Source organism: Phascolarctos cinereus, unplaced genomic scaffold (assembly GCF_003287225.1).
Source record: "Phascolarctos cinereus isolate Bilbo 61053 unplaced genomic scaffold, phaCin_HiC Scaffold_5;HRSCAF=322, whole genome shotgun sequence".
NCBI classification, from domain to species: Eukaryota; Metazoa; Chordata; class Mammalia; order Diprotodontia; family Phascolarctidae; genus Phascolarctos; species Phascolarctos cinereus.
This window is the reverse complement of record NW_027555958.1, coordinates 376,895,393-376,912,615: the sequence shown is the minus strand read 5'-3', so window position 1 is coordinate 376,912,615 and position 17,223 is coordinate 376,895,393. Positions and strand designations below refer to the sequence as shown.

The window sequence follows — 17,223 nt, the reverse complement described above, 5'->3', positions numbered from 1 at the left end:
TTTTCTACATAAATCTTTCCATATTTATTTTTTTTTGGGGGGGGCAATCAGGGTTAAGTAATTTGCCCAGGGTCACACAGCTAGTAAGTATCTGATACCACATTTGCACTCGGGTCCTTCTGACTTCAGGGCTGATGCTCTAGCCATGTGCCACCTAGCTTCCCCACCATATTTATTTATATTTTCCCAAGCAGTTATTCTTTGTTGTGTTTGAGTTCAGCCTTTACTTTCCAAGAGGAATCGTTCATAGCTCACATTCACATTCACTTTTCTCTCTCTCCATCCACAAAGTACTTTACGCTAAGACCTAGGACCGGCGCTGGATGTGGGCAGGGTCATCTCTGGCCTTTGTACCCTGCTCCTCTGTGCCCTGGCTCCTTGCCACCTTCTCTCCAGACCCTGGAGCTGTACCTCCCTGGTTGATAAAGATTACCTAAAGACGAATGCCCCTATTTCCAGCCTGGCCAACCAAGCTGGAAGATAAGGCAAGAGAGAATGTGCTGGGATACTTCCATCAGTGGGCACAGGCATCCCCTCGTCCCTTCCCCTCCCTCAACTTCACTGTGCTCATTTGCAAAATGAAAGAGTCAGACCAGACCTCTAAAGGCAATTCCAGCCCTAGATTTGTGCAATGAGCTATATACGTGGCATAAGCTCCCTGAAGGACAGGATTCTCACACTTAGGTGAGTATAAGCTGTAGCTTCCAGCACATTGTAGGTGCTTAGTAACCACTTGTTGATGAGGCCTAGAGGTAGAAACAGACTTAGGTGCCCACCGGAAGCAGAGCTAGGGATGTTTTCTGGTCTAGTCAGCTTTGTGAGACTGACTGCCTGTGCTCTAGGCAGCTAGGTAGCGCCATAGTGCACAAAGCTTTGGTCCTGGAGTCAGGAAGACCTGAGTTCAAATCCTGCTTCACACGCTTACTAGCTGTGTGTCCCTGGGCAAGTCACTTAATCTCTGTTTGCTTCAGTTTCCTCATTGGCAAAATGGGGATAATAATAACCTACCTACCAGGTTTCAAATCAGATAATATTTGCCAATTACTCAGTGTAATATCTGGCATACAGTAGGTGCTATATAAATGCTAATTGTCTTCCCTTCCCTCTCTTCTTGTTCCTTCCATCCTTCTTCTGTCTCTTGTCACCCCACAGCTGCCTCTATCTTCTCTCTGAAGGAGATTCAGCTCCAGAAGGATCCAGGTTACCGGGGCCTATCCTTCCAGCAGTCAGGTAATGTACCTTATTCCTCCCCCAGATCTGCTCCCCACCCAGGGGGCAATTGTGATCCATGATATGTTTCAGTCAATGCCTAGGGCTCTGGGAATACTCTGTCTGGAGGCAGAGTGGACCCTATGTAGCCTCCCCGTCCATCTAATGGGGAGTAGGGAGTGGGTTGGTTTCCCTCCTCTCATTTCCCAACTCTTTCCGCCTGCTCGTCCTTTCCTCAGTTTCTCTTTGTGCTGGCTCCAAAACAAGCTCTCCTCCCCTGACAGAGCGAACCCCACCCTGTAGGGCTCCTGATCTGATACTGTCTAACAAGGATACAGTGAGACGCCCCTGCCAGTAGACACGCCAGAGCCCCTCTGGATTGCCGGGTTGGGAAACTACCTTTGGAGGAGATCGCTTGATCTTGAGATATTCTTGTTAGTTTGATCCCCGAAGCCCTCTAGAGAGGTCAGTGCCCTTGGATAGTTCCTGGAGCACATTATCTTCCCTTCTTCTCCTTCACTAACAGAGATCCAATTGGCTGCCCATACCCCCTCGTCCCAGGGTCTGGGTTCTCATTTTGAGAAGTAAGTTTTCATTTTCCTGAATCCGGGTTCTTTGCTGACTTTACCCTCTGTTTCTCTCCCCTACTCTGTCTTTCAGGCCGTGGGAAGAGCCGAAGGCAAAGCATCTTCTGAGCTAGATGTCCCTATCCCCACACCAAAAGCCATGAAAGTGATGAGACACGCCCAGCACAACTGTCCGGGGCTGGGGTTGGGGACCTAGAGTTGTCTTGAGAGGACCGGGGGCCCCAGCGGCATGGGAGAGAAGTCCATTAGCCCTGTTGGCTGCTGGTGTGGCCCCTCCCCTTCCTTTCAGAAAACCTCTCCGGGGGGGCTCTGAGTCCTGGCTCCACCCCCAGCTCCTTCTCCCCAGCCCCTGGGGCTTGAGCACTGTGGTTTGCAAGGCTATCTTAAAGGTGGGTAACCCAAGCTCCAGCCTGGCAGGCAAGAAAGGATGTGCCAGGATTCTTCCATCTGCTCAGGCTGGGGGAAGATGGAATATCCCAGATGGAGCACTGGCTGGCCCATATCCCACACCTCTCCTGGGTTGGAGGCTGCTTTGCACAAAGCCTCTCTGACCAGGCAGATTTTGGCTGGTGCCCCTGACGCAAGCAGGGCCAACTGTGTGCACACCCCTGCTGGCTCATTGGCATCTTCCTCGCCAGCCTCTGTGGGAGGCACGGAATAGCTTCCCTTAATCCCTGATAGTTCTGTTTCTTTTATCCTCCTACAGTTAAAGAAAGGGATGTTCTAACCTCCCCAGGACCCTAAAATCCTGGGCACTTGTCTCTGTGCCAAAGGTCCTTGTTTCCTAACCCCCACCAGCTTCTCTCTCCAGCCTGGGGGGAGCTGATACCCCTAGCCATGACAGCAGGGTTTCAGTGCCTGGGCACCCCTAAATCCCTTGTCCTTCCTGCCCCATCCCCCCCTGCACTGGGCTCTGGTAACTCTGCCTCCAAGTTTGTTTGCTTCCCCCTTTCTGGTAGCCCTATTACCCTGACAGGGTATAGTGCCCAGCGGCCTCCACTGGATGGCACCTCCCTCTAATACCAAATATAGCAAGGCCTGCCCTGGTGGTGCCTGTTTCTTCCTGCCCACTCCACCCCAGCACCACTGAGTTTGAATGAAACTTCCTCAAAATGAAAGGTGGGAGAGAACTCATTCCCAGGAAGTTTTCTCCTTCCATTGGCCTTGTCCCCTGTGGGCCATCTTTTACTTCCTTTCTCAACAGCCCTATGTATATTCAGCATCAGAATATGAGTATCTGATCCTACCTGCTCCCTACCCCCGTCTGCTGACAGGGGACTGAGCAGGAATAAACCAGGTTAATCCTGCTCTCTGTGTCCATTAGAGCCAGGGTCCCTTCTGGGCCATCACCCCTTATTAGCTTATTCTATCCTGCAATATCCAGTCTTACTCTACCTGGTCATAGCACCAAGTCATCTCTGGGTGCTGTGCTATCTTTAAGCCCCTGACCATCTTCAATGTACAAGTCTGCCCCAGCGGATGGTCATGGACAGGGAGCAGTCATGGGGCCAATACAAAAGCCAAGGTCATGGGAAGAAGAAAGATTTTCCTAACCTGGGAGTATTCTCTATGAAAGGGTCCTGCCTATTCCTTCTAACACCTCCCTGCCACTGAGGCCAATTATTTCCCCCCAAGAGCCACCTAAACTTGGAACACTTTTCTAGAAGGGGTAAATAGACCTTGTGCCAGGGATGCACTATCCTCCTCTCCCCCTTCCCATTTCCCCAGTCCATTCTTTCTCTTTCTCTTTCATTCTCTGCACCTCTAATTCCAGGGACATACTTTATATCATCCCACCTCTGTGCCACATGAGGTATTGAGAACCACACTCCTTATCCCTGAATTCCCATCACCAACCCCCTGCTCCACCAAAGGACCAACCCTTTTGAGCCATGTTTCTCCTGCCTTGCTTCTCCCCAGAAAGAGGACCTGGGGGCTACTCCTTCCCCCCTCCCTCCCTGAACTGTACTGTGAACGTCCTGTCTCCTGTCCTGTGACTCAGTGCAAAGACAGATAATCTATTTAACACATATTGTACAAAAAGAAGCCAATGATCCCTTGAAGACAAGGTGATTCTTTTTAGCAGGTTGATTCCAAAGAAAGGGGAAAGGTATATGAGTGTGTGAAGAGCATGGGTGGGTGTCAGGGTCTATGCAGGCATTGTTATCTTTTTTATTTTAATGAAGAGAGAGTTTGATTTTTGTATATCCCAAGGCCTCTTCTACAAAGAGGGTTCCCTGACACCTTGACCTTGTATTGTGAATGCAACCAAGCAAAGGGCCAGAAATAAATCATCAAGTCTGAAGTGGGTGTGATGGCTTGGGAAACTGGAAAGCAAGAAGCAGCAGGTTCTGGGTCACTGTTCATTGTATGAAGGCCATTAATTCAGTAGCAATGATGAGTAAGGGTTGGGTTAGGATAGGCCCTGGACCTACAGTGAACTTACAGTCTAATAGGGGAGGGTAGACAGCACAAATGGCTTATGATATTAGGGGGGATGGGTCATAGAAGACCTAAGAGGTCATTTAAGCCAACTGCTTCATTTTACAGCTGAGGAAAATTGGACCCAGGAGAGGTTAAGTGATTTACCCAAGGGCATACAGGTCATAAGTGTCAGAGCTGGGATTTGAACCCGGGTCCTGAAGACACCAGAACCCAGTGCTTCTTACATTATACCATGACACCTCTCTTTCCTCCAGCTACCTGGTATTCATTTCTCTCTTTCCACATAGTCTATGAACAAATATTTATTAAGTTTCTACTATGTACAGGGCTGTCTACCAAGTATTGGGGATAGAAAAACAAAAATTAAATAGTCCCTGCCTTCAAGGAGCTTACATTCTACTCATGAAAAAAGAACATAGATAAATACAGGGGAATGTGAGATGAGAGAGCATGAACAACTGAAGAGATGTGACACTCCCACTGAACTTTGAAGGATCAGAGCTGGAAGGTACCTTAGACACCTAGCCCAACCCCTTCATCTTATAGATTGGGAAATTTTGGCCTAAAGAGTAACTTGCCTGAGGTCATGAAGATATTAAATAGCAGAACTGGAATTTGAACTAAAAGTCCCTGGCTCCAAACCCAGTACTCTTTCCACTGCCCTAATGCTCTCTCATTGGTAGATGAGAATTCTGAGAGGAGTTGGGGGAGGAGGGAGGAAGTGTGTTTGATTAAGCAAAAGCCCAGAGGTGGTAAATGGAATGTCGAATTTGGGAAATGAGTCCAGTTTGGCTGGAACATCACCTGAGAAGGAAGTGGGGGTGATGTGAAATGAAGCTAGAAATGGAAGTTAAAGCCAGATTATGGAGCCTCATAAGCCAAGCAAAAAAAAACATTGTAGCTTATACAAGGGGTGATAGAGCCACCGAATGTTTTTAAGCCGAGGTTGCTGAGGTGGTCAGACCTTAGGAAAGTCATTGTGGCAGATGTATGTTGTATAGATAGAAGAAGGAAGAGCTTGGAAGCAAAGAAGATATTACATAGTCATAGAGGCTCAGAGGTCATCCAGTCCAACCCTTACCTGACTAAAGATCCCCTCTCCAAGGGGTCTTCCAGCTTTGGTGTGAAGACCTTTAGTGAAGGGGAAATACCCCACTTCCTGAGGCAGCCCATTCCATCTTTGGATGATTCTATAATTATTCACAAGTAGATTAGGTTTTTTTTCCCCTTTGCAAAAAATCTAAATTTGCCTCTTTGTGGTTTCCACCCATTGTTACTAATTATTCCCTCTGGGGCTAAGCAGAACAATATTAATCTCTCTTCCAGGTTTTATGGCTTATTCAAATATTTGGAAATAGTTATGAAGTTCTTGCTGGTTCTTCTCAGTTAGAAATGTCCCCAATCAGAAGAATTGTAATGAAACAAGAAATAGAGAGGTTCACGGGAGGTAAAAGGGACAATTTTGATTATATGAAATTTTAAAAATTGCACAAACAAAATCAGTGCAGGTAAATTAAAGAGAAGCAGGAAATTGGGTGGAAAATCTTTGCAGCAAGTTTCTCTGATAAAGGTCTCATTTCTAAGATATGTATGTATGTGTGTGTATATATATATATACACACACACATACATACATATATATATATATAGAGAGAGAGAGAGAGAGAACTGAGTCAGATTTACAAGAATAAGAGCCATTCCTCAATTGATAAATGGTTTTCAGAGGAAGAAATTAGCTATTGATGTCCACATGGGGAAAAAAATGCTCTAAATCACTAATTAGAGAAATGCGAATTAAAATAATTCTGAGGTACCACCTCATATCTAGTAGATTGGCTGTTGTTAAAAAAGGAAAATGGCAAATGCCTTCCTGCAATCTTCAAATGTCATGAACTTGAGGCCCTTCCCAGTCTTCATTGCCCTCTGTATACACTCTAGTTTATCCAAGACTCTTTCCTAAAACATGAAAACCAGAACTGAACACAATATAGATATGGTTATGACCAAGGAAGTGTATAGACTATTATCTCCCTCGTCCTGGAAACTACATCTCAATGCAGACCAACACCAAATCAGCTTTCTTCGCTACCATTACATACCACTGAGTCATACTGAGTGTGCAATCCATTAAAAAAAAATCTTTTTCTTTTTCAGCTGAATTGTGATGTCTAGCTATGCCTCTACAATATTGTATTTGAGAAACTGATTTTTTTTAAACTTAAAAGCAAGATTTTAAAATTCCCGTTTGTTAGATTTAGCCTAATGTCAATATCATTTTGAATTGTGATCCTGTTATTGAGTATTGGCTATCCTTTCCAGTTATGTGTCAACTGCAAATCTGAAAGGACTGCTGTCTATGCCCTCATCTAAGTTATTGATAAAAATATTAAACAACGCAGGACCAAGCAAAAACCCCCGGAGTCAAATCATTCAACCATTAAGCCAATAAGCATTTATTAAGCACCTACTATGTCCCAAGCATTCTGGGGATACAAAGAAAAGGGGGGGAAAGTATCTGTCCTCAAGTAGCTCACAGTCTAATGAAGAGCTTCAGAAAGCCCAGAAAGAAGATAGTATCAAGGAGAAGAATAGATATTCAACAGTGTCAAAGGCTGCAGAGAGATCAAGAAGGATGAGAATCAAAAGACTTGGCAACTAAGAAATCATTGGTACCTGGAGACAGCAGTTTCGCTTGAATGATGAGGTTGGAAGCAGACTGCAGAGAGTTAAAGAGAGTGAGAGGAAAGGAAGTGAATGGATTGTAGACACCCTTCACAAGGAGTTTAGCCACTGAAGAGAGAAGAAACAGAGGATGATAGCAAAGATGGATGGGTGGATCAAGTGAGGGGTTTTTGAGGATGAGGGAGACATGGGGATGTTTGTAGGCATTAGGGAAGCAGCCAGTAGATAAGGAGAGACTGAAGATAAGTGGGAGAATGAGGATGATAAAGGAGGCAATCTCCGGGAGAAGACAGTCTTTTCTGCAAGAATGAAATATTCCAGAGGAGAATTAATGAAGGTCTGATGTAGGGTGAGCCATGTAAGTAGGGTGAATGGAACATAGTTGAGAAATGTGAAAGAAATCAACAGGACTTGGCAGTGAAAGGGAATAGTCACAGGTGACTTTGACTTGGGTTATGAATCTCAGTGACTAAGGGGATCATGGTGCCCTCAACAGCAATAAAAGAAGGGTGACGTACAAGCTTCTTGAGTAATGGAGGGCTTTTTTTCCCTTTCATATCACCAATGCCTTGAATACAGTAGGTGCTTAATAAATGCTTGTTAATTTGAAAAAAAATTAAGAGATAAGACAAGGATAAGTCCAAGCAAAGTACTAGAAGATACTCAAGGAGAGAAGGAAATCACTTTCACATAGGGGAGGGGAAACGAGGAAACTTTTAAGAAAGTAGCATCTCAGGTGAATCTCAAAGAAAGGGAGAGACTTTGTTCCTTTTTTTAAGGGGGCTGAAGAATGGGAAGTTGGGAAGGAGTGTGATCCATTCCATAAATAGATGATGCTGTGAGTAAATGCATAGATGGGAGTAATAGTAATGGTGGTGGTGATGGTAGTAGTAGTAGTAGTAGTAGTAGTAGTAGTAGTAGTAGTAGAAGAAGAACTAGTAGTGGTGGTGTTGGTGGTGATGGTAGTAGTAGAAGAACTAATGGTGGTAGTGGTGGTAGTAGTAGTGATAGTGGTAGTGATTGATGGTAGTAGTGGTGGTGATGGTATTACTAGTAATAGAAGAACTAGTAGTGGTGATGGTGGTGGTAGTAATGATGACATGATGGTCAGAACTAGCATTTTATATGGTGCTTTAACATTTGCAAAGCACTTTCCACTATTATTTTATCCTCAAACAACCCTAGGAGGTAGATATGCTTATTATTCCCATTGGATGAGGAATCTGATGAAGAAGCAGAAGACAGAAGCCAACTTCCTCACCCAGTGTCACACAATTAAGTATCTGAGGCCAAATTTGACCTCAGGTCCTCCAGACTCCAAGGCTAGCACTCAGTCCAATGGGCAGGAATATAGCATGTATGAGGTAAGGAGGAATAGGAAAAGGCTGGAAGAGCAGGCTGGATGTCCGGCTAAGGAGTTTGTGTTTCATCCTACGAACAATTAGAGACTACCCTATCTTTTCTTTTTTTTTTTAAGGCAATTGGGGTTAAGTGACTTGCCCAGGGTCACACAGCTAGTAAGTGTCAAGTGTTTGGTCTGAGGCCGGATTTGAACTCAGGTCCTCCTGACTTCAGGGCCGGTGCTATATCCACTGCACCACCTAGCTGCCCCCGACCCTATCTTTTCTAGAGTTAAAAAGTGACAGTGATATTCAGACATTTGTGGAGCCTGGATTGGAGGGAAGAGAGATTTGATGCAGTCGATTTCAATTTCTATGTTGAGAATAGCCTCAAAAAGGGCATTGGGTATTAAGTGATGGGGGGAAGGGGTAACAGCCTCATTCAAACAAGGCTAGGGACTGGACCTATGACTTCATTGATACTGTAACTCCCAAAGGAGGAAATTCCTCTACCTACAAAAGACAGCTCCTTTAGTCTCTGAGAATTGCCTAGAACACTGAGGACCTGAACCCAGGTCTTCTTGGCCCTCTATCTCCTACATCATCTTACCTTTCACTGACACTGGGCAGGGATGGGGTATGCTTGTAAATGTTTAACAACCGGGTCTCCAGGAAAAAATGTATATCAGACACACTTTTCCATTTAGTCTGCATTGTTAATATTTTCTTCATCACTTTCTTGAGCATAGATAATCAGTAAAACAATGAATTAAGCCCTGATTTGAAGAGTTCAACAGTTGGCTCTCTCACGGGGGTTAGAGCTGGCTTCAGCACACCCCTAGTAGAGGGTACTATCAGACAATGTGTCTTAGGCCTCAGACTCCTGCTTATGACCCTAGAAAAGTGTCTACACCACTGTGCCCTGGGGAGTCCCTTGCAAGGCCGTAGGTGCTAGAGTCTAGCACTGCTGTGTTACTCTATCAAGGAAGCTTGTACCAGCCGGAGAAAGGGCAAAGCTAGCAATTCAAGGTACCTGGGTTCAAGTCTCAGGATATTCCTGGCCCAGCTCCATAGTCATTTCCTAAGACTAATGTCCCATCCCACCCTGGAATCTCTTCCACACTTAATCATCCATCCTCTTATTGCCATAATCTAAGGCTGTGCAAATCCACCTAAGAGAACATACTATAACAACAACAATAATATAATAGCTAACTTTGTATAATGCTAACTTTGTAATTATTTTATAATTATTATTTTGTTTGATCCTCACAACAACCCAACTGAGTGCTATTATTGTCTCCATTTTTCAGGTGAGGAAACTGAGGCAAACAGAGGTTAAATGACTTGCCCAGGGTCACACAACTAGTAAGTGTGGCTGGATTTAAAGCTAGATTTGAGCTTGGATTTTCCTGACTCCAGGCCTGGTGCTCTATCTGCAGCACTACATATGAAAGCTCATAAATGATAAGGGGTAAGGTCAGTGATGTGACTGCCCAGATGGCAATGTCAGAAGAGAAAAGAGGGTATATGTGAAAGATGTTACAAAGATAAAATCAACAGGACTTGGCAACAGATTGCATATATGAGGTAAGAGAGTAGAGAGTTGAGGATATTAAAAGGCCTAGGTTTCAAGCCTTAGTGACTGGAAGGGTGGTGGTACCCTTGACAGTAATTGGGACATTATTAAGAGAGAAGGTTTTAGGTGGAAAAATGAGTTTAGTTTGGCACATGCTGAATTAAAGATGTCTATAAGACATCCAGTTTAAGATGTTTAATAGGCAGTTGGAGATGCAAGAGTAGAGATCAAGAGAGAGGGCTTAACAAATGAAACTAAAAATCATCTTCCAATAATGATAATTAAGTACTTGGGAGCTGATGAGATCTGTATATACTGATAAGATCTGCCATCTGTTGTTTGTCTTTCATTCTTGAATCACTCTAGCTTTCATAAAATGGTGACAACTGACATGAGCTTTGAAGAAAAACAAACATTCCGAAAGTTGGAAATGATGAGGAAAAGTATTCTAGACATGTGAGAGGATCTATGCAAATACATGGAGGTAGGAGACAAAATATAGCCACCACTTCTTCAATGAAACCATAAAGGACATGCTTGTCAAATCTGCAGATGATGCAAAGCTGGAAAGAATAGCTAACGTTGAATGATAGAGTAAGGATCTAAAAAGATTTCAACAGTTTAGAAAGATGAGAAAAATCCAATAAAATGACATTTAACAAAGATGAATGTAAACTTTTACACTTAGGTTCAAAAAATCAATTTCAGCAGTTGATTTACATCTAATTTGTCATTGTCTTATTGTCAGTTCATAACAGACTGAAAGCTCAACATGAATCAATGGGGTGACATGAAGCCAAGAAAGGAATCTATTTATCCCGTGCTGCACTAAGAAAGGCAGCGTGTCTAGAATATGGAAGTTGATAGTTCCACTGGACCTCTACCTTGGTCAAGTGACATCTGCAGTAGTGTTCATTTGGAGGCACTGCAATATGGGAAGACAAGCTAGGAGGCAACCAAAAGTGGGTGACCAAGATTGGGAGAATATCTGATAACATGCATTCGTGGGAGAAACTAAAGATGTTAAGCCTTTCATAACTTGGCCCCTTCTTACCTTCCAAATTTTGCTTTTTACCTGTCTCTACCTACTTAATGAGGCATCTAGGTAGCACAGTGGATAGAGTGTAGAACCTGAAGTCAGGAAGACTCATCTTCATGAGTTCAAATCTGGCCTCAGACACTTCCTAGCTATGTGATGCTAGGCAAGTCACTTAACCCTGTTTGCCTCAATTTCCTCATCTGTAAAATGAGCTGGAGAAGGAAATGGCAAATTGATCTAGTATCTCTGCCAAGAAAACCCCAATGGGGTGATGAAGGGTTGGCTACAACTGAACAACAAAACATACTTAGTGATTCAGCAACACTGCCCTTCTTGCCGCTTCTCAGACATAATACTCCAACTCTCCACCTTTTCACTGTCTGTTTCCCCCCTATCTGGAGTGCTCTCCCTTCTTACCTCCTAGCTTCCTTGCAGACTCAGGTCAAATCCCATCTTCTGCAGGAGTGCTTTCCCCATCCTCCCCCACTACTAATGACTTCTATTACTTTTTACTCATACTTTATTTTGTACATACAATTTTTTTTGTATGATGTCTCTTCCATTAACACATGAGTTCCTTCAGGCCCTTATTTGTATCTTAAGCACTCAGCACAGGTGCCTGACAAATAGGAAGCACTTAATAAATGCTTGTTGACTGACTGTTTGAAGAAGAGAAGACTTAGATGAGCCATCTTCAAGTATTTGAAGGGCTGTCTTACAAAAGATGGATTAGCCTGATTATGCTTGGCCCCAGAGGGAAAAACTAATGGTCCATGAGGAGAAGTGACAGAGAACCAGATTTGGGCTCATTGAATCAAAAGCAAAATACACAGACAGAACCAGATTTGGGCTCATTGGATCAAAAGCAAAATAAACAGACAGATAAAACAAACAGACGAAATAAATAGATGAATGAATGGATAGATAGACAGACAGACAGACCCCCAACCTTAATAACAAAGCCAATCAAAAGTTGAACAGGCTGTCTTGGTGGTAGTGGGTTCCCCTGACTAGAGGTCTTCAAGCAAGAGACCAAATAACAACGTATTGGTAATGATGTGGAGGGGATTCTTGGTCAGGTATGGGATGGAACATCAGTGTTGTGCTGAAGCCAACTCAAAGTGGTTTGCAAAAGCCAATTGTTACGTTTTCAGTGTGAGCATTTACACCTCAGAAATCAGTGAACAATACAAATCAGGGCTCAATGTATTGTTTTCTCATTTGTCTAGATTTAAGAAAGTGATGGAGAAAATGTAGATTCAACTTAAAAGTGAGTTATAGGTGCATTTTCCCTCAAAGAGCTGGTTCTAAAACATTTACCCCTGGACCAGATGATCACTGAGGTTGCAACCATCCCTGAGACTCTGTGAATCTCTGGTTATCAAGTACCTACTATCAAGTACTGGATAATCAGGCACTATTTCATTCAAAGATGAAACAAGATTATCTCTGACCTCTAAGGGTTTCCAATCTAACAGGATTTGTGGAGATGAGACAAATACACAATGAATTCTAATACAAATTATAGGAAGAGTAGCTGGGTGGCACAGTGGATAGAGCACAGGACCTGGGGCCAGGAAGACTCATCTTCCTGAGTTCAAATCTGGCCTCAGACTCTTACTAGCTGTGTGATCCTGGGCAAGTCACTTCACCCTGTTTGCCTCAGTTTCCTCATCTGTAAAATGAGCTGGACAAGGAAATGGCAAACAACTCCGGTACCTTTGCCAAGAAAACCCCAAATGGGGTCGTGCAGAGTCATTCAATAAAGACAGATGTCCAATCAGTGATAAGATAAGAGAGATTGGAGAAGGGAGTAGTTACTCATAGCTTGGTGACTGAGGAGTTAAGTGAGGAATTATAGCAGACTTGGTAGGAGGTTGAACATATAAAGCCTGGTGGGGGTGGGGGAGAGGGTGCTGTTCTGTGAGAAAGTAGCAGTTAGGGCAAGAATAAGCTAACACACACACACATACTCTCTGTCTCTCTCCTCCCTCTCTCTCTCTCTCTCTCTCTCTCTCTCTCTCTCTCTCTCTCTCTCTCTCTCTCTCTCTCTCTCTCTCTCTCTCTCTCTCTCTCTCTCTGTCTCTCCCTCCCATCCTGGATAGGACCCAGGACCTAGGACTGTCTGTTCCCTGCCTTTCTTCCCCTTCCAGTAAAAACCAGATGGGCTTCCAGCGATTCCTGACCCCACCAGCCAAGGCAGCTGGCAGCGCAGCAGGAATGACACCTCACTACCAGGCTGGCTCCGTTTCTCTCCTCACTTGGGCAAAGATGCCACGGGCGGATGGAGTGCCAGGCTCGGCTTCTACAACCTGCTACTTTTTCTCCTCTGCTCCCACCAACCACAGCATCCCTTGCACTTGGTTACGTCTCTCTCCCAGCCCCCGCTTCTGGCTCTGATGCTTTTCTCTCCCCCCAAAGTCCTCTCCAAGGATGAGGAAGGCTAGCTGTGCAGAGATGGAAGGGTGCAAGCCAGACCCTCCCTGTCTCTCTATAGGCTGGTTACATCCAACTAAGAGGTCATGCCGCCCGGAGTCCCTTCCTTCATTTGTAGAATAAGGTAAAGATATTAGGCTTCTGCTATGTCAATTTATGAAGTATAGAACTAGGAAAGCCCTTTTGACCAGCTTGTCATTTTACAGAGAAGGAACCTGAAAAGTGAAGTCTCTTCCCCAGGGACACAAAGCCAGCAGGTGACCACACTGGGATTCACATCCAGAATTTTGGACTCTAATTTCAATGCTGTCTAATCTATTCTTCAAGATGTCACTGGAGGAAAGTTTCACAACATCTCTCGGTCATCCATTCCAATCAGTCCAAAAGCATTTATTAAGCACCTACTGTGTGTCCGATACAAAGACAAAAGAGAAATAGTATCTCCCCTTAAGGAGCTTACACCTGAGGGAGACAACAGGTGCATAGGAATAAGGGTAAGGACTCAACCTGTGATTTCATTGGTATAGGGAACTCCCAGGGGAGGAACTCCTTCTACCAGTGCAAGTTGGTACCTTCTCTGTAACTTGCAGTCTTAAAGAGTTGCCTAGAGCACTGGAGCAGCTAGATGGCTCAGTGGGTAGAGCTTGGAGCCAGGAAGATCTGAGTTCAAATCCAGCCCTATACACATCCTAGCTGTGTGACCCTGGGCAAGTCACTTAACTTCTGTTTGCCTTAATCCACTGGAGAAGACAATGTCAAACCACTCCAGTAACTCCTTATCTTTGCCAAGAAAACCCCACAGATAGTATGGTCCACAGGGTCACAAAGAGACTGAAAAACAACAGCAAAAAGAACAAGTTAAATAACTTGCCCAGGGTCACACAGCTATTCTGTGTCAGTAGCAGGACTTTGTACACATGCCTTCCCAGTTCTGCAGCTAGGTCTTCATCCATTATGCCACACTGCCTTTCTAATACGTACAGATACATAATTATATAGACACACAGAGACACACTCACATCACAAAGGAATTTGGGGGGAGCACTTCCCTTGGTTTATTGAAAAGGATCATAAGTCCTTAGGATATTAGATCTGGAAGAAATATTAGAAATCATCTAGTCTGATTCTCTTTTTTTTTTTTAGGCAATTGGGGTTAAGTGACTTGCCCAGGGTCACACAGCTAGGAAGTGTCAAGTGTTTGGTCTGAGGTCCTCCTGACTTCAGGGCCGGTGCTCTATCTACTGCACCACCTCACTGCCCCTGATTCCCTCATTTCTACAGAGGAACTGTATCTCTCTGAGCTTGTTTCCTCCTTGCTACAATGAGGATAATAATCCTAAGAATGCAGATGTAGAGCTGGAAAACTAACCCAATCTCCAAAAACATACAGATGAGGAAATTGAGATTCCAAGAGGTTAAATGACTTGTCCCAGGTCACATAGACAGTAAGCATCAGAGGCAGCATCTGAACCCAGGTCTTCTGACTCCTTGTGCTACTGACCTGACAAAAGCTGTTGTAAACCTTGAAGCCACTTAGAAATATGTGTTGGCATCCATTCTATCCGTGGTTCACCTCATTGTTGGGATCTTTTTTTTTTGTATATCTAACATCAACCCCTCCTGCTGCACATCCTGCTAGCTTCCTAGTAAATGCAAATAAGGCTCTGTTTCTGGCTCACAGTAGATGCTTAATAAATGTTTATTGGAAGGCAATTCAAATGATGTGGTGGCACGGACATACAGGAACTGGATTCAGAATGTCTTGAAAGATATGACAGAAATAACCTTAAACAAGGAGACATATCCTTGCTAAAGGTATTCGCTATTGTTGTGAAGGTCTAACACAGAGTCAAAGTTAATAATAGATTCTTTATAGATGATGAGGTTCTCCAGATGCTGTTGTTGGGACACAGATTCTGTTGTTTCATTCAAACCCTAGAACATGACAGAGCCTTCTAAATGCAATCCATAATTTCTCAAAGGAATCAGAAAACTTGGGTTCAAATTCTGGCTCTGTCATTTATTATCTTTGTGACTTTGGACAAGTCACTTAACTTCACTGGCCTCAGTTTCCTCATCTGTAAAATGAGGCAGTTAAACTAAATGCCTTCTAAGATCCCTTCAAGCTTTAATTCTATAGTCCTCTGTTCCCAGATACTCCACGAAACAAACACTTATCTTTTTAACAATATTCCTCCAATGACATTGTATGGCTATGAATAATGGAACACCACAGTCAAAGAAGAACTGAAATTGAGGAGGACCCAAGAGTTAGTCCTGTCCAGTCAAACAACAGCAGTGTGGGACAGTGTAAAGAGCACTGGCTTTGGAGTCAGAGGACCTGGGTTCAAATCTTGCCTCTGGTGTGGAGAGTAGGACTTGTGGGTTTTGGGTGTGTGCCTTCACAATGTCTCTCTCAAGCAGTGCTCTGCATACAGTGCCCCAGCAGTATTCATCTCAGACTCTGGCTTATTTGTCATTTCCCTTAGGGCTAAATATATTTAAAGCAGTAGTTGAGTGTGTGCAGGTGGGAGGTAGGGAGAACAGAGTAACTCCAGCAAGCTCAGTGAGTCAACACTGGACTGGGCTATTGCAGCCAAAAAACTAAATCTGATCTTAGCTTGCATTAAAAGACCAATTTCTACAACAACAAAAAATATTCTGTGTTCAGAAAACTAAAGGGGGAATAGGAAGGAGTATGCCTTTTCTCAGCTGTACGTGACACCTTCACAAAAATTGACCGTGTATTAGGACATTAAAAACCTCACAACAAAATGCAGAAAAGCAGAAATGTTAGATGCAGCCTTTTCAGATCATAATGCAATAAAAATTACATTTAATAAAGGGTCATGGAAGCATAGATTAAAAGTTAATTGTAAACTAAATAATCTAATCTTAAAGAATGAGTAGGTCAAAGAACAAATCATAGAAACAACCAGTTATTTCATTAAAGACTATGACAACAATGGGACAAATTCCAAAATCTGTGGGATGCAGCCATAGCAGTACTTAGGGGAAAATCTACATCTCTTAATGCATGCATCAGTAAAAGAGAGAAAGAGCAGATTAATGAAATGTAAACCTTAAAGTTTTACCTAAATGTGAAATTAGCCAATTATTAAGAAGAATATTGATGCTAGCCTCAATGGGGAGTGGGGGTGGGATGGAAGGAGGGAAAGAATTTGGAACTCAAAATTGTTTGGATTCTGATGGCTGAGTGTAAGCAGCAATTGTTTCTGTTTTGGCTAGAAACCCTGAAGACTTCCCTTCCCTCCTCCCCCCATTGATTTTTTTTTTTTTACTATGTAAAAGAGGCCGTTCTTTGCCTCATTTTTACCTAGCATTAATCACTAAAGGAGCGTTGCCCCCACACAAACTGAGATCTGGGAAAGACCTTAGCTCAAAAAGGCCAAGGTCTCCCGCTGTATCTGAGGCCATCTCCATTCTGGAGGAGAAAGTGAGACTGGGACTTTGCACAGCCCTCCCTCACTTAAATCCAATTCACTTGCAAGTCCATGACATCTCCTTCCTGGTGCCATGGTCCTCTTTGAGAAAGAAGGACAAACAACAACAAAAACAATACACACTTACTAGCTTGTGTTCCTGGGCAAGTCACTTGACTCTCTCTGTGTCTCAGTTCCCTGGAGATACATGGAGAAAACAATAGCACTTGCCTCATATGGTGGTTGTGAGAATAAAATGAGTTGATGTTTGCAAACTATGATATAAATGCTTGTTGTTCAGTCATTTCAGCCTTATCCAACTCTACATGATCCCATTTGGGGCTTTCTTGGCAGAGATACTGGAGTGATTTGCCATTTCCTTCTCCAGCTCATTTTACAGATGAGGAAACTGAGGCAAACAGGGTGAAGTGACTTGCCCAAAGTAACACAGCTATTAAGCTTT

The 17,223-nt window shown here is 43.6% G+C and overlaps 1 protein-coding gene across 2 annotated transcripts in view; it reads left to right on the top strand.

Moving 5' to 3' along the window:
* CDK18 (cyclin dependent kinase 18) overlaps nt 1-4,101 on the top strand; it is a 48,599-nt gene extending 44,498 nt beyond the window's left edge. For both annotated transcript variants that reach the window (XM_021003105.2, XM_021003106.2), the window contains 2 exons: nt 1,153-1,230; nt 1,870-4,101. In XM_021003105.2, coding sequence (XP_020858764.1) covers nt 1,153-1,230; nt 1,870-1,904 — 113 coding nt within the window. In that variant the 3' untranslated portion in view covers nt 1,905-4,101. The remainder of the gene's footprint in view (nt 1-1,152; nt 1,231-1,869) is intronic.
* Nucleotides 4,102-17,223: the final 13,122 nt, after the last annotated feature.